The sequence below is a fragment of the Centruroides vittatus genome, unplaced genomic scaffold (assembly GCF_030686945.1).
Source record: "Centruroides vittatus isolate TY-2023 unplaced genomic scaffold, ASM3068694v2 contig_1391, whole genome shotgun sequence".
Classification (NCBI taxonomy): Eukaryota; Metazoa; Arthropoda; class Arachnida; order Scorpiones; family Buthidae; genus Centruroides; species Centruroides vittatus.
The window spans coordinates 5,845-26,795 of NW_027120875.1; the positions used below are offsets into that span (position 1 = coordinate 5,845).

Sequence of the window (20,951 nt, forward strand, 5' to 3'; positions counted from 1 at the left end):
ACTCACATTTCATAAATTACTTTTAACAAAAGTTTGTTATATTTGTTCGATATTTTCCCCCATTTTTTAAAAAGAAATTAAAAGAAAAACTTCCTTTTCTGTTAATATACACCAACGCTCCCTAACCCATTCTTCCTTGTGTGACAAAAACTTGGAAGTATTTTTAGGAAAAACTTTTTTATGAAATTTACACTTTGTGTCCTTGCCATACATTGTTCTCCAAATCTGAAAATCATTAAACGCAATGTTTCTTCACACCCGTTTTAAAAAAGTTAAGTCAGTGACCTCAATCTTTGCCTACGGTCACTGTCCAATACTGTGCCTCCAGTGCCCTCTGTCGACCACTTGCTTCTGTTCGCACCCCTAGATTTACTAGCCACTCACAGGAGGCATTGAGCCCACTTCGGGAACAGCTGCGCTAAACAGTCCAACTTCCCACACGTGTTGGAAGAGTAGAAATCTTGTTTCGACAGTTCTAATTGAAGGAGTTCTCTGCTTAAAAATAAGGGCAGTTCCCTGGAGTCTGCAGCGTAAATCTTGCTGCCCGTGTGAATAAAAGAAAGAGTAGCCACTAAAATTCCTAAACCTCCAATGCATATAGGAAAAAAAAAATAAATAGATCAAAGACGAAGAAAAATATCTCCGATTTAAAAAATAATTGTGAAAACTTTAAAGGTATATTATATTTACGTTATTCTGTGAACTCTCTCCTTCCTTTCGACAGAGAAATTCGATAGTTAGATAAACAAGCGATCAGTTACTCGGCAATATTTGAAATATTGGTGGCGCCATCTGCTATCACATTTAATTTTTGAAATATTTTATAATTTTGAATATTATAAAACGAAAAATCTTCATTTTTAAAGGATAGGGATAAGTTTTATAAAAACATACAAATTCCACTAACGAGTAAAATCGTAATTATGTTTGTCATGACGCGTTTCTACCAGTCAATAATGGTTTGCCTGGTAGTCACGTGAAAAAATAAAATCGATGGCAGAAAGAACGATACGGTTACATGAAATGACTGAATTAGAATAAAAAAAAGATAATAAATTTAACACAAATTCTACAAAAATAATGATATATAACTTAATTTAAATGAAAACCCAAACGAATATTAGTCGAAATAGTATTCTTTATCAATAGATCTTGATCGAGGAATAAGGGTATCTTGTACACCAGATCTTTCTCGATCCAAAAAAATATCTCTCAACCAAAATCTTCTAGTTAAATAAAGCAAACCGTACAAAAAAAAAAAAAAAAAAAAATTCTAAACATGTAGATAACGGCAGTGTCGGAATTGTTCGCCATCTTGAATACTGTACGCATGTGCCAAAATGTAAGTTGGGTGTGCAGCTGCTGCGGCGAAAATGCGTTTGCGTGACCACTTTTCCTCGCCCCGCCCATGTGTGGATCACCCTAATGGCGATACATACGACTCCCATTAACTCTCCACTCCGTCGACCTTAAATCATCGAAATTTAATAGCATCAATCCCCTAAATGACACGAGAAAACCTAGAAAGGGACTGACGATGTAACAACGTGTTTACCAGACGAGTGATAAAAACGAAGTGGCTTCTAGGTACAATGTTTGTTTATATATCACATTGGTTTCGTAGCTACAAACTATGACGTGGGTTGGTGACGTGCTACCTCTTGACTTCTATTCACTTTGAGTGTACGCCCTCGTTTACTGCTACAACGTGAACAATAGTAATGAGTTTACTTGCCTGTCTTCGTTAGGGCTCTTTCATATTATGACCGACTGGTCCGACTCCATAAGCGTCTAGAGCACTGCTAAAATCTTAGTTTTAAATTATTCCAATATGGCGAACAGCGCCGATCGCTGGTAGTCGGTCGACAAACCGGTCGTTCCACTTCGACACAATTAAAAAGTAATCGGATCGGAGCAGTCGGTCACAGTGTGAAATAGGCGTTACTCGCTGTAAAATTCGAGTGAATTTATTGTGATTATTTATTAATTAATATCGATTAATGACACTTTATTCAAGTAAAAGAGGTTAGTGTTTCCTATTATATACATTTTATTTATTTATTTATTTATCTAATCATGCAAATATAAATTCAAACTCGACGGTTTTGAAAACTTCTATTGAAAACAGGTTGTTGACATACAAGAATACTCTAAACTGAGGAATTGACTATAAAAGTAGAACCAGAAAGAAATATTCAGAATTCACATTCAGTGGAGGTAATGAAAAGTTTTAAGTTGTTTTAAAGAATTGCACACGGATAAAAAATGTATTTTTTAAATTTAAATATGATTGAAAACTGCAGCCAATATGAACGATTTTTAAACCTGAATTGCTATGAATAATTATAAATAATACAATTGAGTTGATTACCCTAATGGAAACGTTAAAACAGACAAATAAACAGGGCATATTTGAATCAGACATTTTCCTTCGGGAACTGCGGGAGGGGAGGTCTTGACCTTTAATGGACGTCCATTTATTTAATTAAATTTTACACAGTTTACGCAATTTATTATATTTATTTTAAAATTTGTTATATGTTTTGTTTCTACTTAGTCTAGTGTATTTATTATTCGTAAAGTGATAAAGATTTAATGCGGGGGGCGATTTATTGAACGTCCGCAGAGGAAAAAAAATTAGGGAAACTTAGACAAACTGAAACAATGATAGAAGAGTAAAAATGTCAAGAAAAATGCGCACGTAATTTATGGACAGTTCCTAAATATCACATTTATTATAAGACAGAGGTGAATTTTTTTTTAATTACATGTAACAAAAAACTACAACTAAATAGTTAATAAGGACGAGTCGAAATAAATATTTTGAGTTTTATATCATAGGAATGGAATGGAAGAATAATTTACAAAGTTTGCTCTAGGCGGTGATGAATCAGTCAGTCAGTCAAGATATGTAATTTTAATTATTTATAAATTTAACCCAGTCAAAGCCAGGAGAGCAGTTCTATAAAAGATTTTTACAGCTTCCGGTTTTCGATTTTCATTTACATAACTCTGTTCTGAGATTAAGGAAAAGACAAACACACAGCTGTAAAAGCAGTCTACAGGTCTGAAATTTGAAAATTGATACCACAAGTAATCAATGATAATCAATAAGTTGTAAAGAAAATTAAATACATCCAGTTCTAATGACGTAATAAAGAATCCTGGAGACAACTGTCTCACTAACGTCTGTTTAATTGTTTTTACAGTAGACTCGATGGATTCTCTCGGATTCGGCTGACTTTTCTTTCATCAAAATCGTAACATTTTCCCACGTAGTCATGGATTTAAGTAGAGAAACTTCATTTTAAAATTTTGGAAAGAGTAATGTAAACGTAAAAAGTTTGCAAACGACGCTTTTAAAGCAACGCAAGAGTCGTATACAAAAGTACATTTTACTCATCTGTACATTTTTTATCCGTGTGCAATTCTTTAAAACAACTTAAAACTTTTCATTGCCTCCACAGAATGCGAATTCTGAATATTTCTTTCTGGTTCTACTTTTATAGTCAATTCTTCAGTTTAGAGTATTCTCGTATGCCAACAATCTGTTTTCAATAGAAGGTTTCAAACCGTCGAGCTTGGATTTATATTTGCATGATTAGATAAATAAATAAATAAAATGTATATAATAGGAAACACTAACCTGTTTTACTTGAATACAGTGTCATCAATCGATATCAATTAATAAATAATCACAATAAATTTACTCGAATTTTACAGCGAGTAAGGACTATTTCATACTATGACCGACTGCTCCGATTCGATTACAAGTTATTTAACTTTTTAAATCTGTCGAACCGACTGCTGTTGCCATGCAAACACGACTTGGAGTCGGACCAGTCGAACTAGTCGGCCATAGTATGTAAGAGCCCTAAGAAAGGCAGGCAAGTAAACTCAGTAGTATTGTTCGCGTTCAGTAAACAAGGGGTGTACACTGAAAGTTAATAGAAGTCAAGAGGTAGCACGTTACTAACTCACGTCATAGTTAGTAGCTACGAAACCCACGTGATATATGATAAACAAATATTGTTCCTAGAATTCGCCTCGTTTTTATCACTCGTCTGGCAAACACCGTTGTTACATCGTCAGTTCTTTTCTAGGTTTTCTCCCCTCAATTAGGGAATTGATGTTATTAATTTTTGACGATTTAAGGTCGACGGAATGGTGATTAATGGGAGTCGCATTCAAGTGGATGAACACATACGGCGCGGCATGGAAAAGTGGAGAAGATTTTGGATGAGAAGTATTTTCTTGGATCGAGAAAGAACTGGTGTACAAAATACCCTTATTCCTCGATCAAGATCTATTGATAAAGAATATTATTTCGACTAACATTCGTTTGGGTTTTCCTTTGAATTAAATTATAGGGGAATGTGGTGCGAGATGGGGCTATGGGGTAAGACGGGGACGTCTGTTTATTCATGGTTAACGCGCTTTCATCTAGCTGTTATTTGGGGAACTAAATGTCAAGCTGAAAAGTGATCTCGGGACGAGAGAACGTCCGAATCGCTCTCTTTGTTCGGAAGTAAGACAGTTTTCTATGTTTCAGCAATACTTCATCTAATTTCACGTCTGCTACAAAGTTTCTACAAAATAAGTATTATCGTGAACTTTTACATTACCTTTTAGATAAAGATATTATGGTATTCGAAGTAACCTTTAAGACTGAAATTGTTTAGTTTTGAAATAAAGTTGACTCGTGTTTGCAGTCAGTATGAAAAGTGCACGATGGGGCAAGATGGGGTACCCCATCTTGCCCCAGGTTGGCCACGAATTCTGCTGCTGGCTACAGGCACTGCAATATAGTGCAGTAAACTATTGTTAAATTCGTTGTCATTGATAATTCTATATCACCTTTTCGAATATACAAAATAATAATTTTAAAAATGATCTTTTTATAAAAAATAAAATATTACACTTTTAAATCATATCTAACTGTAATAAATTTATACAGTATTACTTGATTATTTATGTTTTTACGTTTTATTTTATTTATGAAAACATTTTTTTAATTTAAATACTATCTTAACAAGAAATAAAATGTGAGATAACAATCGAAATAAAAATTTTTTCCACGAAAAAAAATATCGTCTGCTTACAAAATAGCGAAACTGAGCATGCGCGAAGTGACAGTATCGTCTGCTAAAGTAAATACGAGTAAGTTCAAACTTTTATATTTATTTATTCGAAAAGTAATAAATGTAGCCGTTGTGATAAATGCAGGGCCGGATTTACATAAAGACAATCGGGGCCGGTGCCCAGGGCCCCCACAAAATAGGGGCCCCCACAAAACTATGTTTAAACATATTTTTTTTTTTCTATTACTGCGACAGCCTAGTGTGGCCTTAATCATGAGGGCCACAGGCAAAGAAAACCAAACCCGGGGAAAAAACCTATGAAACATCGAAAAATTTCGGGGAAAAATTTTACATAGGTATTTTTCAATTAAATTAAAGTAATTAATTTTACACAATAAAATATATGTATGTTTACAATAACCTTATTTTTAAATGAAATTTACAACTTCCTAGTTGAAATCTAGTTGAAAGTACAGTATTTTGTATAAATTTTCTAAATTATCAAATTTGCCTACTCTTAAAAGGAGGCCCCCACCGAATTTGTGCCCAGGACCCCTGGATTGGTAAATCCGACCCTAGATAAATGGGCACACTGTTCTTGTGCCAATATTGAAGAAAACGACAGTTTAACCACTTTAATTTGTCCTTCTTGTATATAAAAACAATATTCCCGTCTTACCCCGTGAGTGGTGCAAGATGGTGCATTTACATATAATTTTTAAATATTAAATTTTCTTGTTTTTAAAAACGTTTTTCAAAAATTAAATTTTGTACTATATAGTATCAAATATTGTAGTTGCTGAGAATAAAAAAATTATTATTCTTATTAAACTGGTTGCCATCTTATGACTTTTCAAACCTTAACGTCCACATCCTGCCTCACCTTCCCCTATATTTTTCTATTTTCCACTTTATCTTTTAGCATTTCAGTTGTGTTTCTCGTCCTTACAGCAACACTGCAATTTTATTTTTACTCACCTTCACATCTGTATTAAATTCTTTTTTAAAATCAACTTCAAATTTTTCTTCGTTTCATTCAATTGTAAAGTCCGAATATTTCGTTTCTAACTTTTCTTTTATCTTCATTTCCTCAACATACTATATTCTCGTATGTCAATCAAACAATTACTTAATAAATGTTCTTCGAAATTTAAAGCAAGTAATGAAGAAAGACAAGTCAACTTATTACTATTGTTCCCGTTGTAGCAGTAAACAAGGGGTGCACCCTCAAAGTTTACTTTATAATGGATAGTTGAATGTTAACTCTCTTATAATTAAAAGTTAAATTTAAAACATAGATAAAAAAATAAAATAAGGCTGTACTATAGATTACTCGCTATGGAATTTCGGGACTTTGAGTATATATTTGAACTCAGGGGACCGAGACGAGTTCAACGGTACCCTACTTTTGGACCGGAGACGAAAGTAAGAAAGTTATATTTACAATTTCTTGCCTTTAACAATGTATTCTACACCACTTTAGTTTTCCACTAGGTGGCGTTCGACAGTTCGTGCTCCTGACCGATCTCCCGGAAGTTAGCGATTCATCCTTTACTGTTCATAACTTAGGTGATGTTTCTCGTGTATTCGTGTATATCGTTGACACTGCGACGACGAGGTGGGCGAGCACCGCAGGTGCCGACCGCAGAGGAGACGCTGCCTCTCGCAGCCGAAGCGGCGAGCCAAGCGAACCGCGAGGCTGCAGTTTCCCATAGGCTTGAACTTATACTTACACTCCAGGCAAATCCTGTTCGAATCGCTGATGTATCCAATCTCGTAATTCACTAGGTCCAGCTATCGATGGTTTTCAGGTAGACATGGCAATGAAGTAGACGATTTTAAACACGCGATAGGCTTAGCGGAGAGAGCGACGCGACTCCCGATAATCGCGCGATCGCCAAAAAAAGCATAACTTTTTTATTTTTCGTCTCCGGTCCAAAAGTATGATATCGTTGAACTCGTTTCGGTCCCCTGAGTTCAGATACAGTAGACCCCTATAACACAGGTTCATATAACACTGATTCGTATAACACGGCGAAAAAATTGCGATCGTGTTCGTTTAACACGCTAAAAGAGACTCGTATATAACACGGTAAAACGCCATCGACGACTCGTGTCGCGACAGGATTAGTCGAATCTGGACCAATAGCGGACATTGCACAAACCGTTGAGTTTAAACGAGCAGCGGACTTACTAAAAACCATTTATTATTTAACGGCCATAAAAATTATATTTATTTTAATGATGTCTCCAAAGATCAGCGAATTTTTGCAGAAAAATAACTTATCAGGAAACACGCGCCCGCCGTTCAATGTGCTGCTCCGCGACGAAAACGAGCTTAAGCAATGGTGTCTTCGAACGGTGAGCACTCGGTAAGTATTCCTACAATTTTTTGTTTATAGCATAGTTTATGTGGATTATTTCAAAAAATTATACGTGTTTTGGAAATGTTAGAGTGAAATTAGTCTAGAATCGATTACTTTTATGGAAGAAAACCTTTCAAATAGCCGTAGCTTATAAACTTCACAAGTGCCCAGATCATGTATTTGTAAAATCTAAGTGACTTGTACAACACGGAATTCATATAACACGGAACGTATCTACCGTGTTAGTGGCGTCTAATGTACTGTACTTTGCTCAGCTTTACACTGTAGACTACCTTATCGTATCGTCCTGTCACAACTTTAAGCGATACACTCTGTCTAATCTAGTGAGTTTTATAAACTATATTCAGTATATTCAAACTATATACTCGCAATTTTGTTTTAATAAAATACTGAATTTTTGTTCTCTTTCCCATTATTCGTTAATTTATGTACGGTTTTCGACGTTTAATATTATCACTAATTATTGAACATTACATACATTTATTTTTCTGTATTTTATTTATACATAAGTGTATAAAAAGTAGAAAGCACGCAGGAGAGTCAACAGGGTTCGCGGGGGTTATCCCCAGCAGTGTCCTTTCTTTTAGGTATTGGGTGATGGCCACTCTACATAAAATTCATCTTTGTTTTATCAAAGTGGAATTAAAAAGACTCGCTATTTTGTGTGGGGTAAGCGTAAGAGAAAAATTGATCAGGTAAATTGTAGATCTAAAAGAATCAGCACAACCGAGACTCCCGAAAGCATTGAACTCTGACTTAAGCAACATAGAGTAAGAATAGCTTTGTCTAAGGATGAGGAACAGCATCACAAAGTCAACGACTTGAAGCTCCTCTCAATTCTTCAATCTTTATTTTCTCATAAAAAATATTCTGTCATGCTTGACGGGAGAATTTCCAGTATATTTCTTAACGCGTAAATTGGGATTTGTCTTCATGTGCCTAATTAATCCAATCTGTTTTCTAAATCCCTTCTTGCATATTTTGCATTAATGTTTATTTCCTGTGGAATGAACACTCTTGATGAGTTTGGAACTCGATTTTGTTTTAATTTTTTTTTTTTTTTTTTACAAATGTCACAACAGAAATGAATCCGATTATCAAAAATAGTCATATGCTTCTCTAAAACCTCCCCAAACATAAAATTCTGTTCACATATATTACATTGATAATAAAATTGGGGTGTATTTCTAAACAAAAAAATTTTAAACGTAATTTTAGTTTAGTTTTTGTTTTACATTTGCTATTACAATGACCTCTAAAATACTAATGATTCTGGAAACAAGTTCATGGCTTAAAAAGTGTTTAATATAAAAACCTTTGTAACACACTTCACAAACGTAACAATGATTGTCTTCATTGTCTATGTCTATTACACTTCTTTAAATTATTTATTACACATATTACACTTTTAGATGTAAACTTTCGAATGTTCTTCTGGTGTGTTTTTAGTCTTAAATGGCTTGTTACAAATATTGTATATTTTGATGTTTAATAATACAATGTCTGGTTAAGGCAGTTTTATAGGTATAACATTTGTTACAAATGTCACAAACATACTTCTTCTATCGCTATGAATTACTTTGTGCTTTCTTAAAGCGCGTTTTGTTTTAAATATTTCGTTACATACCTGACAAGTATGGTTAACCCGTCGTCACGCGCGCGCTCAGTCAAATCGAAATCACGCGTGCTCGGTCAATTCGGCACCAATTTAAAAAATTAATTAATAAAAATTTAACATCGAAAAACGGGTATTTTTACTTTAATCCAGTTTATTAATATGTTTCTAATCGAATTCAGTCAAAAAAGTTTTAATTTCATCATAATTTATTGATGATTTTAATTTTTTAATATTAGAAGGTAATTAGCATAAATTACAAAGTGTCGTGTTTCATCTTCGCTCCCGTTCAAGTTTATTGCTCTAGACACGTGCTGATGTTTGTTTTTAGTTCTACTGGTGATTAGGCTTTTTCTTCAACCTCGTCCGTTTTGGTTACAGAAGATGGGGAGACGGGCGTCACGTGATCGCTTACCTCACATTCTACCACAGAAATTACCTTACTTTAAAGTTTTATTTTTTTTCTCGATTTTAATTATTATTAACTACCTTTTTTTGATGGATTCTAATACTTATATGTGTTATGAAGTTGCAGATATTTTTTTTATTAAGTTTTACAAATTTATGTTTTTTTCTTCGATTTTTATATATAAAATATACGAAAATTCAAATATTTATTAAAATTTATCAGAAATGCTAAACTATAAGTACAGTGTGTTTTACAATACTATTGCGAACAGATATCGTCAATTATTTTATAAACATATTTATAATTTTAATTTTTATAAATTATTTAAATTGATGCAACGCGACGCGCTCAGAATCAATAAATTACTGTCGCGCGTTACTTAAGATGGCGATGGGACTCGATTCAATTTCTTCTTCATTTCAGATGTTAATCAAAGAGGGTTATTTTAACATAATATTAAATAGTGTATGTTTATTATAATTAATAAATCTATATAGGAATAATATACATTTATTACTGAGTGTATTTAAAAAATAAAAAAACGGAACAAAAATATAATAGAAAAAAAATGTTTATACTATACCAAAATGCTTTTTACATCTATTCTATTAGATCTATATTAATCCTAACGATGGTGGACTTCGCGCCGATCTCTGAATAAGCAAGAGACGAGATAATTGACATCCAGGCGTTAAGTGTCGCCTGGATGTGAATTATCTCGTCTCTTGCTTACATCTATTCTACTTTCAATACAAGAGTTATATAAATAATAATTAAGATAAACAGCATAAATTGGTAATACAAATAAAATTATATTATATATTATTTATTTATACATTTAAATATTCATTTCTATTATTCGTTTATACATTTTACATTATACAACGCTAAAACTTTATGTACATCTTGTATTGGAAGAATTATAATTAGCGTGTGCAAAAAAGTTAATTTTTTTATTTTCTAGGTTAGGCATACGGTGTTTCTTTTACTGATTAAGCATACAGGGCCTTTTGGATGCAGCATCCAACAAATGAACAACTTTTATTGATATATATATCAATAAATGTCGTTCATTTGTTGGATACTTTATCCAAAAGGTCCTGTTTGCAAATCCGTGAAAGCAAGCCCTTATGCCTAACCCAGAAAATAAAAAAAAAATACAGAAAAATAGGTAATATAAAAAATGAATACGTTCATATAGTGTTAACTTTCTAATTGTGTTCTTCCACTCAGGGAAATGTTGTGATGGTGTCATAAAACTTTATAAAATAATTAAAAAATACCATTGTAAGAAATTAAATTATTTCCGGTCAAATTTCAGTTTATTAGAAGTAATTCACTTTAAAATAACGCGATTATAAACAAAGAAGCGCGCGTGCCACCGCTGCGGCTATTTTTAGTAACAACGACTGGCGGGAAATTTGAAAATTGAAATCGGAGATAACGCGCGCCATAGTGCGGATTTGGCACCAATAATTAATTAAAAATAAAGGAACGCTTTAAGAAAAAAATGAATAGCGCATCGTAAAATTAAAGAAAAATTAGACAGGTAATAATTTTTTCAGATTTTTCGGACAATTAGAATTTTTACACGAACTAATTAAAAATCGATTGGTGCCGAATCGGCACTAAGCGCGTGACGACAGGTTAAATCGATTATTATGAACTATTTTATGAGTTGCCAAAGAATGTTTTGTTTTAAAACATTTGTTACATACCTGACAAGAATAGTTACGGTCATCACTATGAGTTTTGTGATGGGTTTTTAGTTGCTCCTTACATTTAAAACTTTCATTACAAATATCGCATTCGAAAGGTTGTTCTTCACTATGAGTTTTTTGATGACTTTTTAATTGGCTTCTGCAATTAAAACCCTGATTACAAATATCGCATTTGAAAGGTTGTTCTTCACTATGAGTTTTTTGATGACTTTTTAATTGGCCTTTCAATTTAAAACTCTTATTACAAATATCGCATTTGAAAGGACGTTCTTCAATATGAGTTGTTTTATGGTGTTTTACTTGCTCTTTCCATTTAAAACCCTTATTACAAATATCGCATTTGAAAGGACGTTCTTCACTATGAGTTTTTTAATGACTTTTTAATAGGCTTTTGCAATTAAAACCCTTATTACAAATATCGCATTTGAAAGGAAGGTCTTCACTATGCGTTGCTTCATGACGTAACAATTTAAATTCACACTTAAATTCTTTTCCACATATCTTGCAGGCATGAACCTTACCATTTCTTGGAGATGACTTCACTCGATCTCCAGATGGCTGCAGACATAAATTCCTCTGAGAAATTTCGTTTTCATTTCCACTTTTGTGTTTTTTCATGTGTCTTCGCAATAGAAATTGCCACAAAAACTTTTTATTGCAGGTTGTGCAGCGAAATGGTTTTTTTCTAATATGACAGAACAGATGTGTTTGTAATATTCTCTTATTTCTAAAAGTCTGTTTACATAAATCACACGTAAGTTCTTGTTTGGAATGAGATGCAAACATAACCCTAAAGTATTTCCTTTTAATCTTAAAATGAATTTTATTGCATTTTCTACTCGAAAGAATGTATTTCTTTGTTTTGATATTATATTTCAAATGTTTTTGTTTTTCTGAATTGAGCTGAATATCGTGTTCCTCAATTTGTTCTTCCTTCTCAACTGAAAGTTTAAAAAATAACATATATTATATTTGAATAAACATAACATAGCTTTAATATTAAAATATTAGAGCTGAAATTATATAATTCGTGAAGTTTACTAATGTTTTTCATTTAAAAGTAAGGCATTATTTTTTGTTTCCACTAAAAATAAAACATTTTACAATCAAAAACTGATTGATTTAGCTTTACTTTCTTAATCTGACCGTTAAATGTGTATGAAAAATTAAATTTTTTCACTTTATCTGTTTTTATTTATTTTATTTATGTAGTTTGTTCCAGTAATTATCATAGAAACGTGGAAAAAATCGTGTGCTTTTAGAGAGGGAAAGAAATCATTAGTGTTAAGGAAAAATACCACAGCAAAAGTCTATGGATTTCAAGTAGATAGGCAAAATCGGTGTATTCTTAAAATTTTTTGTATCAAAATACGGTAACTTAAGAGTACATGTATACAACTATTTTCAAGAATATTAGCAACGTGTTTTCTAACTCGATGCAAATATTTACTTATTTATATCATTAAATAAGTTATATAGCTCTCATTTACTTCGTTTTAATACATATTTTTTATTATTTTAGTGCATCTATTAACAAAGCAAAATAACATAAATCATTAAATCACAACTCATGAGTTGTGATTTAAAAATTCTGATCATTTCAACATACATTTATTAACTTCAAAAGTTATATTAATACAATATAGGTAGTTATAAATCTCTAATATCTAATCTCAGTTAAATGTATGACAGTTGAAACTTGAATGCAGTGCCTCTGAATAACACTAATATAAAAAGTCTGAACTAAGTAACATGTTACTTACTTTGGATGTCCATTTCATTTCTGTTAAAGTTTTTTTCTGGAGTTAAGTATTCATTGTTGACAGGCTAAACAATATACAAACAATACGTGAAAAACACTAATAATCACTTATGATATATAAACCAGTAACGAGTTGCTCAACTTTCCCGGCAAAGTTTTAGAATTTTAGTGGCGTTGTCTGTAATAAAACGTTTTTTAAATAAAATATGATATTTTTAACTATTATTGGAAGGCAAAGAACTGAATTTCGAAAATAAGGATGAGTTTTATAAAAAAAGTTAAATGCGAATAACGAGTAAAATCATCATTAAGTCTGACCGTACTAGAAATACACACGACCCCCGATTATATCCCCAGCCTGTTAATTTTTAACCAGCAGAATTTAATAGCCTCAATTTCCGTAATAATCAAACTTTCCTGCAGAATTTGAAATATTTTCGAAGAAAAGAAGTTATTATGTTTCAAACAAGGTAAACAAAATCGTTCACTCCCCACACAGTAATATTTATAGATGTAGGGCCGGATTAACCCACTTTGGGGTCCTAGACATTTTCTTTTTACCGCGCCCCCTCCCTCTACCATAAAAAATAAAGCACACAAAAAATATAAAACAATAAATAACACAAAACTAAATAACGTGTAAAACTAAAAGAAATCTGAAATTTTTATCAATAAAAAATATTTAATACTAGAAGGTAGGCCCGGCGTTGCTCGGGCAAAAGTAACGATAGCAAAAATTAAGATTATTACGTAATAGTCACAAAAAACAGTAATTTCATCAACGAACTAAGTTTTTCTAAAAAAAAGTCGAATTTGAAAATCGAATGTTTTAATATTGTTCGATTTTCACGACGTGTTCTGATTATATCGTCCGATTTTCATCGAATGTTCTAAAGAAGAAAGATCGAGAAAAACCGAACTAATCTGTTTAAATTTGAAAATCGAATATGTTCTAACATATTACTCTTTTTCTTTTTTTTTTTTTTTCCAGCGCCCGTAAATCTTGCACGTCGCTTTCTCTTGCTCTCCATTGATACTTAACACTTCCATTGTTACTTAACACTTTGATACTTAAATCTGGCACCCTAACTGTGCACCAACTTTCAACTTTCAACTCCTAACGGTCTTAGAGAATATTAAGATTATTACGTTATAGTCAACCTTACCCGTTTTCACAGAATGCAAGAATTGGGTTTTCCCTGTTTCCAGACTATTACAGAATTTTTAGATAGGTCTAAAAATATGTTCGATTTCCCGCAAAAACGAAAAAAACTGCATCTGCGTCTTGCACGTCGCTTTCTCTTAACACTTCTATTGTTACGTAACACTTTCATCGACGATGGAAGTGTTAAGACTTAATCCTGTTCCTCTCCTCCGTGGGGAGGAATTTCGAAAAATCCCTTCTTAGTGTGCGTGTGTCTGTATTCAGGAATTTTCTCACAATATGACATGTATTCAATATAGTGGCCTTCTGTAGTGTGATGTATGTGTTTCTATTCAATTGTAATGTGCCCAGGCTTTTGTGTAGTGTGTGTGGTATGACATTTGTAGAGGAGAGAACAACAGGTACAATAAGCACTCTATCTATCCTCCACAGATGCCTTATTTCCTGGGCGAGTTCTGTGTACTTGCTAATTTTTTCAGTGCATGCGTTTTGTATATTGTGAGTGTTTGGAATGGATATGTCTATAATGTATGTGATTTTATTGTGTTTGTCAATGAGTGTGATGTCTGGTCTGTTGTGGTAAATTGTTTTATCTGTGATTATGGCTCTGTCATAGTACATTTTGTGCGTGTTGTTTTCCAATACTGTCTGTGGAATGTATTTGTAGTATGGTTTGTGGATGTCTGCTAATTTGTGTTTCTTTGCAAGCTCTTGGTGTATTATATTTGCTACTTGGTTATGTCTGTGTAAATAATCTGTCTGTGCCAAGAGCTTGCAACCAGAGGTGATGTGTTGTATAGTTTCTGGCATGATGTGACATTTTCTGCATGTGTCATTTGTGAGTGTTGCATCTTTGAGTATGTGTTTTCTGTAGTTTTTAGTATTTATGACCTGATCCTGTATGGCAATCATGAATCCTTCCGTCTCCCCAAAGAGGCATCCCCGAGCTAACCAGCTGTTTGACGCAGTTTTGTCAACAAAATCCTGGCCAGATCGTAAGGATGCCTGCCATGGAGTGCATTTCGAGCCCACGATTGCTTAATGGTGTCTATGCTTTTTATATGTTGTGTTGTGTCCATATGATGTGAGTGTAAATTTAATGGTGTGTTATTCGAGTCTGCTAGAGTTACTGCTTTATGTAATTGTGATGTTTCTTGTTTTTTGTAGAAAAACTCTCGCAGTGACTGTATTTGTTTGTAGTGAAGGTTAACTATGTCAATCAGGCCACGTCCGCCATCTTTACGTGGAAGGGTTAATCTTTCTGTGGCGGATTTAGGATGATGATGTTTATGCTTAGTAAGTGTTGTTCTTGTTTTCCTTTGGAGTTGCTCAAGATCAGTGTGAGTCCAATGTATAACTCCATTATTATTATTATTATTATCATCATCAACTCGTCTCGATTATATATATAGATTAATAAAACATGGAAATTACTAAAATTAATTCAAATAAATTATAATGCATATTTTATTTTCAAACTTAAATTTACGAAAGAATCAACTTAATTAGTACAAGGTTTACGTCTTATCTTCGCTTCCATTTTGTACATATATTGATGCAACGGGATATTCTTAATTACATCGATGTAGCCTTTTTCTTGAAAATATACATCGAAGTTTAAACATCCATCGAACCACCAACCATATTTGTAAACATCAGCACAGTTCAGGTCTTGTAAAAGATCATTGTCGCTATCAAACGTGCTAAAATTTAAGTAATTTGTATAGTTGACAGATTACGTACTAGAAAATATAAGACATTTTCACATTTATTACTTACGCAAATATTGTGTAATGCTTTAAATTAAACAAGCTGGTGTAACTCACCGTAAATTTTATAGGGATTTGTTAAATATAATCGATATCGATCGTTTTCATTCCCAATTTTAAATGTATCCATATAGTTATGGAAAACGAATGCTCTTTTTATTTCTCCATCGAGTCTCATTGTGTAATTTCCTTGACTGGTTATCGCTGTAAGTTTATCATTGCCTAAATAAAGTACATTAGATATTACCGATACTCAAATATAACTTGAAATAATTTAATATTAATGAATTCAGAATAGTTTACCTAACCAGAAATCACTGTCTAATTCACCGAAACCCACAGAGTAATCTTTCCAATTTTTACGAAAATAATTCGTAGAATTTTCGTCAGAAATTCCTCTATGAAAAACCTTAAAAATTCAAAATATAATTAATAAAAAAACGATGTTTATTTTGGACTCTTTCTGCCCCATTTTCACTAAGAGGGTCTTTTTTCGGGCCTTTGAGGGTTTAGCCAGGCACCCGGTTAGTCAGGATCAGGGCCTAACATATCCGGGTTAGACCATTCCCAATAAATTTCTGGAGTTATCGGAAACACGGATTCGATCCCAGACTCCCCAGAAATGTAATCTAACGCTTCAACAGTCTCGGCCATCCGATTATCCACATAAACAGAGCAGAAAGGTCCAGTTTTTAAATAAAACGTTAATTATCAAACTCACCGTCCATCCTCCGCCTTGGGTATCCATATCACAATACACTTGAAAACCTTCAACATGTGATATTGGCCATATACTGTAAATTCCAGATGAATTTATGCCACTCTCTTTAATATCGGTACAATCAATAGGTTTATATATAGAATGGGATGTAAATTTCTCTCCGGGTAGCAAGTATAGCCCTAATAAACATATTTAATAATTTTAAATGAATTAATTAAATTAATTATTAATCAAACTTACATCTGTAAAAACGACTATAATGTTCTGGATTCTCGTTTGTTGCCTTTAAGTTAAACATTAATTCAGAGCAAAATGCATGTTTTCGATATAGAAATAAAAAGAAAAACAAACTGATGAATTGTTGCACGTTACGCTAGAGTTAAATCATATAAAATGTTCGTGAAACTTGTAATTAGGTTAATTCGCCAGTAATCTAAAAACAGAAAAGGATATCCACTGTCAGATAACGCGTCATAATTTCTAAAAATTTATCTCCTTTCATTTTAATTAATTTATTTCTTCCACTTAAATTCTATGATAAGAAACATATATTACTTTACTTTAAACTATTCACATTCCTAGTATTTGTGATTAAATACTGTAGTTTTTAAGATTTGCTGTAATTAGGAGTGGTCCATTTTCTCTCTACGTAAAATGCATTATACATTTTTATGTTTAATGTGTGAAAATATAATTTTTACTTTTCCTACTCTGTCATACATAACAGAGAGAATGTATAGCAACTAGTGAAAAATAACCCCCCAAATTTTTACATTTTTGGACTCGGGGCATCCTGAAACGTCGAGAAATGCGAAATTATTCGGAGATTTTTTCTGTGTGTATGGAATGTTTGTGTGTGGGGGACACGATTTGTTCATTCCGTTTAAAGCTTAATAATAGCTGTGGTTCTTAACGAAAATATCTGAAATTTTTCAGGGAGGTTTGTGTATTATGTTATTAAATTTTGGTGGTTAAAGGTCGACGGGCTGGGGCGATAAAGGGAATCGTGTGTTGCATGTTTAGTAGAGTCAGACTTAATGGCGATTTTATTCGTTATTAGCATTTACAATTTTATATGAAACCCTGAAAATTAAGCCTGTTACCATTTTATAATAATTAAAATTATAAAAATTTTTAAAATAAAATATAACAGATGGAGTCACCTAATATTGAGGGAAAATTAAGCAACCCGTTGCTGAATTTTATATGAAGTTGCGATCTCTTACATGTTAATGGTAAATTGCAGTCGTAAATGGCATTTTTTAAACTATTTTTTCTTTATTTTAATTTTATATTTTTTAAAACATAATACAGTAAAATATTTTCGGATCCCGAGTGCAAAAAGGGTAGAATAGCTTAATTACACACAGTAAATACTTTATTTCCTAAATATTATATATCGTAAAATACAGTTTTTAATTATTGTATTATAACTTTTATTTTTACAACGTATATGATTTGATGGTTAAATCACACTCACTACATTGCATTTATTTAACGGCTAACAAGTTTAACAACGTTGACAGTACGATAAACAAATGATTAACCCGCTATTTTACTCTTCCGATTAGGCGAAATGGCTGACGGTGTGTATGAAAAACCCGTTAATTTAAGAGTAATCTAAAAATTTATCTTATTTTGATTATTAACTAATTGAAAGTACGAATAAAGCATTCATAACTTATAACTATGACCAGAAAATACCGTAATTCGAGCTCTTACCATTGGCGCTGTTTGCCGTAGCGGCATTATTTAGAACTAATGTTTGAGCGGGGACTAGATATTTTACCTGCCAACACGGATAGGCAATCCAAGAACAAAGCAATTCGCGTATTCACAATTCACAATTCTGTAAGCCACGTAGAAGAAGGTATACTATCGCTCGGCCTTAATTCGATAGTTTCCCGTCATGCATGACGGGGAAAGTAAGAATTAAACGGTCTTGTCTTTTATTCCAATCAGATCGGTGGGAGTTCCCTTGTTAATATGTCACCGTAACATGGAGAACAGAATGTATATATTCGACTCCCTTTTAGTTAATATATTACGTTTCCATCCAACACTATTCACTTGTCAGACCGATTCAGCATGGAGGACCGTGATGGTACAGACATTTCCGCCATTTGTGTCCTAGACACGGAACAGCACTAAAATTTCTATAGCTATAAAAACAGTTTCGTTGCTGCCTTTTCTATGTAATAGAGACTTTAGCATGCGTTTGTTGAATGAGATAAAGTAAATTTTAAAAATGGCGATGCCAAATGATGTGAAATAGCTCCATCTGCTCAACAGTCTGATATTAGAATATATCATGCAGCTAGAATCTCAAATACAACATCGTCAACCTGCCTTTGCTTTTGATATGAAACAGCTCTCCAGTTCTGTTCAGAGGATGCGATATTTAACACCACTTCATACGCAGCAAAAAAAAAAATACAGAATTGGAAGCTGCTGCTGATCGTTTCTGTGACTCGTAAACAGTATTAGATCCAAGTCAATGTATAAGTTTAATGTATAAGTCTACCTCGTCTTCACTTAGGCCCGAAAAATTTTTTGTCTTACTACATTTTTTAAACAGGTATTTGTAGTTGATCTTTTAGTTCGTAAAGGACAATTCTAGGATCTTCAATATGCCATCGATTATGTTTTATAAAAATTACTTCTGCATAATTTTTTTGTTGCATATACTACATACATGCTGTTTTTTTCTGTATACATGAGTGCGTGGCATTATAAATTTATCTTTTTACTAAGCAGTATGGGTGCTGTATAATATTGATATCTTCGAAATCACTTTAACCCTATTATAGGTTGATTTTTCTTACAGCAACATCCGAGTGTAATGCACGTCAACCTTACAAGCCAAATTGTTATCGTTAATTCCTCCGTAGCTCCAGTTTATAAGCAAAAAAGTGGTTCAAAAAGTTCTAAAATAGCTAAAGTGACCAGACATACGGGTTTTAGAAGTTTTGTTGTTATCGTAAATATGTACTGAATTTTAAAGACAGCCTTTCCTGTCCTATCGAATTTCTTAAATAATTTTTAACTCGTTTTAAAACAGAGAAAGATTTTGCACTGAAGCCGGGCCCCTTCGAATTACGGGCCCTAGACATTTGTCTAATTTGTCTATTGGATAATTTAGCCCTGGTAGCAGGTAGGCAAGAAAATGAGAAGAATAATGCCAAAATAATAGGACACATAAAATAGATGGTTTATTTAAATCAGATGATTTAAGTAAACAATATTATTTCTGATCTGTAAGACGTAATTGTTGTATCCATAAATCTAGTATAATAAGTCCTGTTAATTGATAAAGTACTAATAGACGAAGATAAGTTTAAATTAATTACTACATTACTTTTTAAAGTATGAACTGTAATAAAATATAAAAATAATATATCAAGTGTATATTTATACTTTCAGATAAGTCAAGACTTTTTTAATTTGAATGGTTTCCCTGTGTGTATGGAGCCATTGACTGCACCCACTTTCCAATTCAGTCACCGGGAGGAGAAACTGCTGAATTATTTCGAAATAGAAAAGGATATGTTTCTATTAGTGTTCAGACAGTTTCAGATAGCCAACTAAAAATTAGAAATATAGTAGCCAGATGGCCATGATAGCACTATATTTTCCAATAGTCATCTGTGTGCTATGTTTCAAGCAGGAGACATTTTATCAAAATATCACCTTCTTGATGACAGTGGATATGGATGCAAGGCATATCTATTAACACCAATATTAAATCCATAAAGTGATTAAGAAAAAAGGTGATTATTAGTTTTATTAAAATATATTTAATGCATAATAAAGTTTTAAATGATCATATATATTTCAAAATTAATATTATTAATTATTTTTTCTTTGAAAGAAATAACAGATGCCACTTAAAAGCACGGAACACGGTGGAACGGCAATATGGTTTATGGAAACGACGTTTTCCCTGTTTATCAGTAGGTTTACGTTGCAACCTTCAAAATGCTACGGCTGTCATAATTGCCACTGCAGTGCTTCATAACATTGCAATTTCACATGGAAATATGACAGTTCCAACAGAATTTGATATTTCCATGAATGAAGATGTTCTGGTGCCTGTTGTCAGAAGTCAGAATGCAGCTGGGTTAGCAGAGAGAAATGCATTAATAGCAGATTTCTTTAGAATTTAACTTCTGAAATGTTTGCATAACCTTTTAAAGTTATGCAAACATTTCAAACATTTTTACTAAATTAAATGGCTTTTTTCAGGGCCCCAAATTTTGCTTAAGAGTTAGCCAAATCAATATAAGTAAAAAAATGTATAGCAATATAAAGCTTTGATATC

The 20,951-nt window shown here is 32.7% G+C and overlaps 1 protein-coding gene across 1 annotated transcript; it reads right to left on the bottom strand.

Moving 5' to 3' along the window:
• Positions 1–11,210: 11,210 nt before the first annotated feature.
• LOC136968104 (zinc finger protein 43-like) lies at positions 11,211–16,928 on the bottom strand (the record flags this gene model as incomplete). The annotated part of the gene is made up of 6 exons (XM_067262055.1): positions 16,871–16,928; positions 16,631–16,809; positions 16,213–16,318; positions 15,967–16,131; positions 11,695–12,154; positions 11,211–11,571 (listed from the first exon to the last, which is right to left on the bottom strand). Coding segments are annotated over exons 1-6 (1,329 nt in total), but the record flags the coding sequence as incomplete, so codon positions are not given.
• Between the last annotated feature and the right edge of the window lie 4,023 nt (positions 16,929–20,951).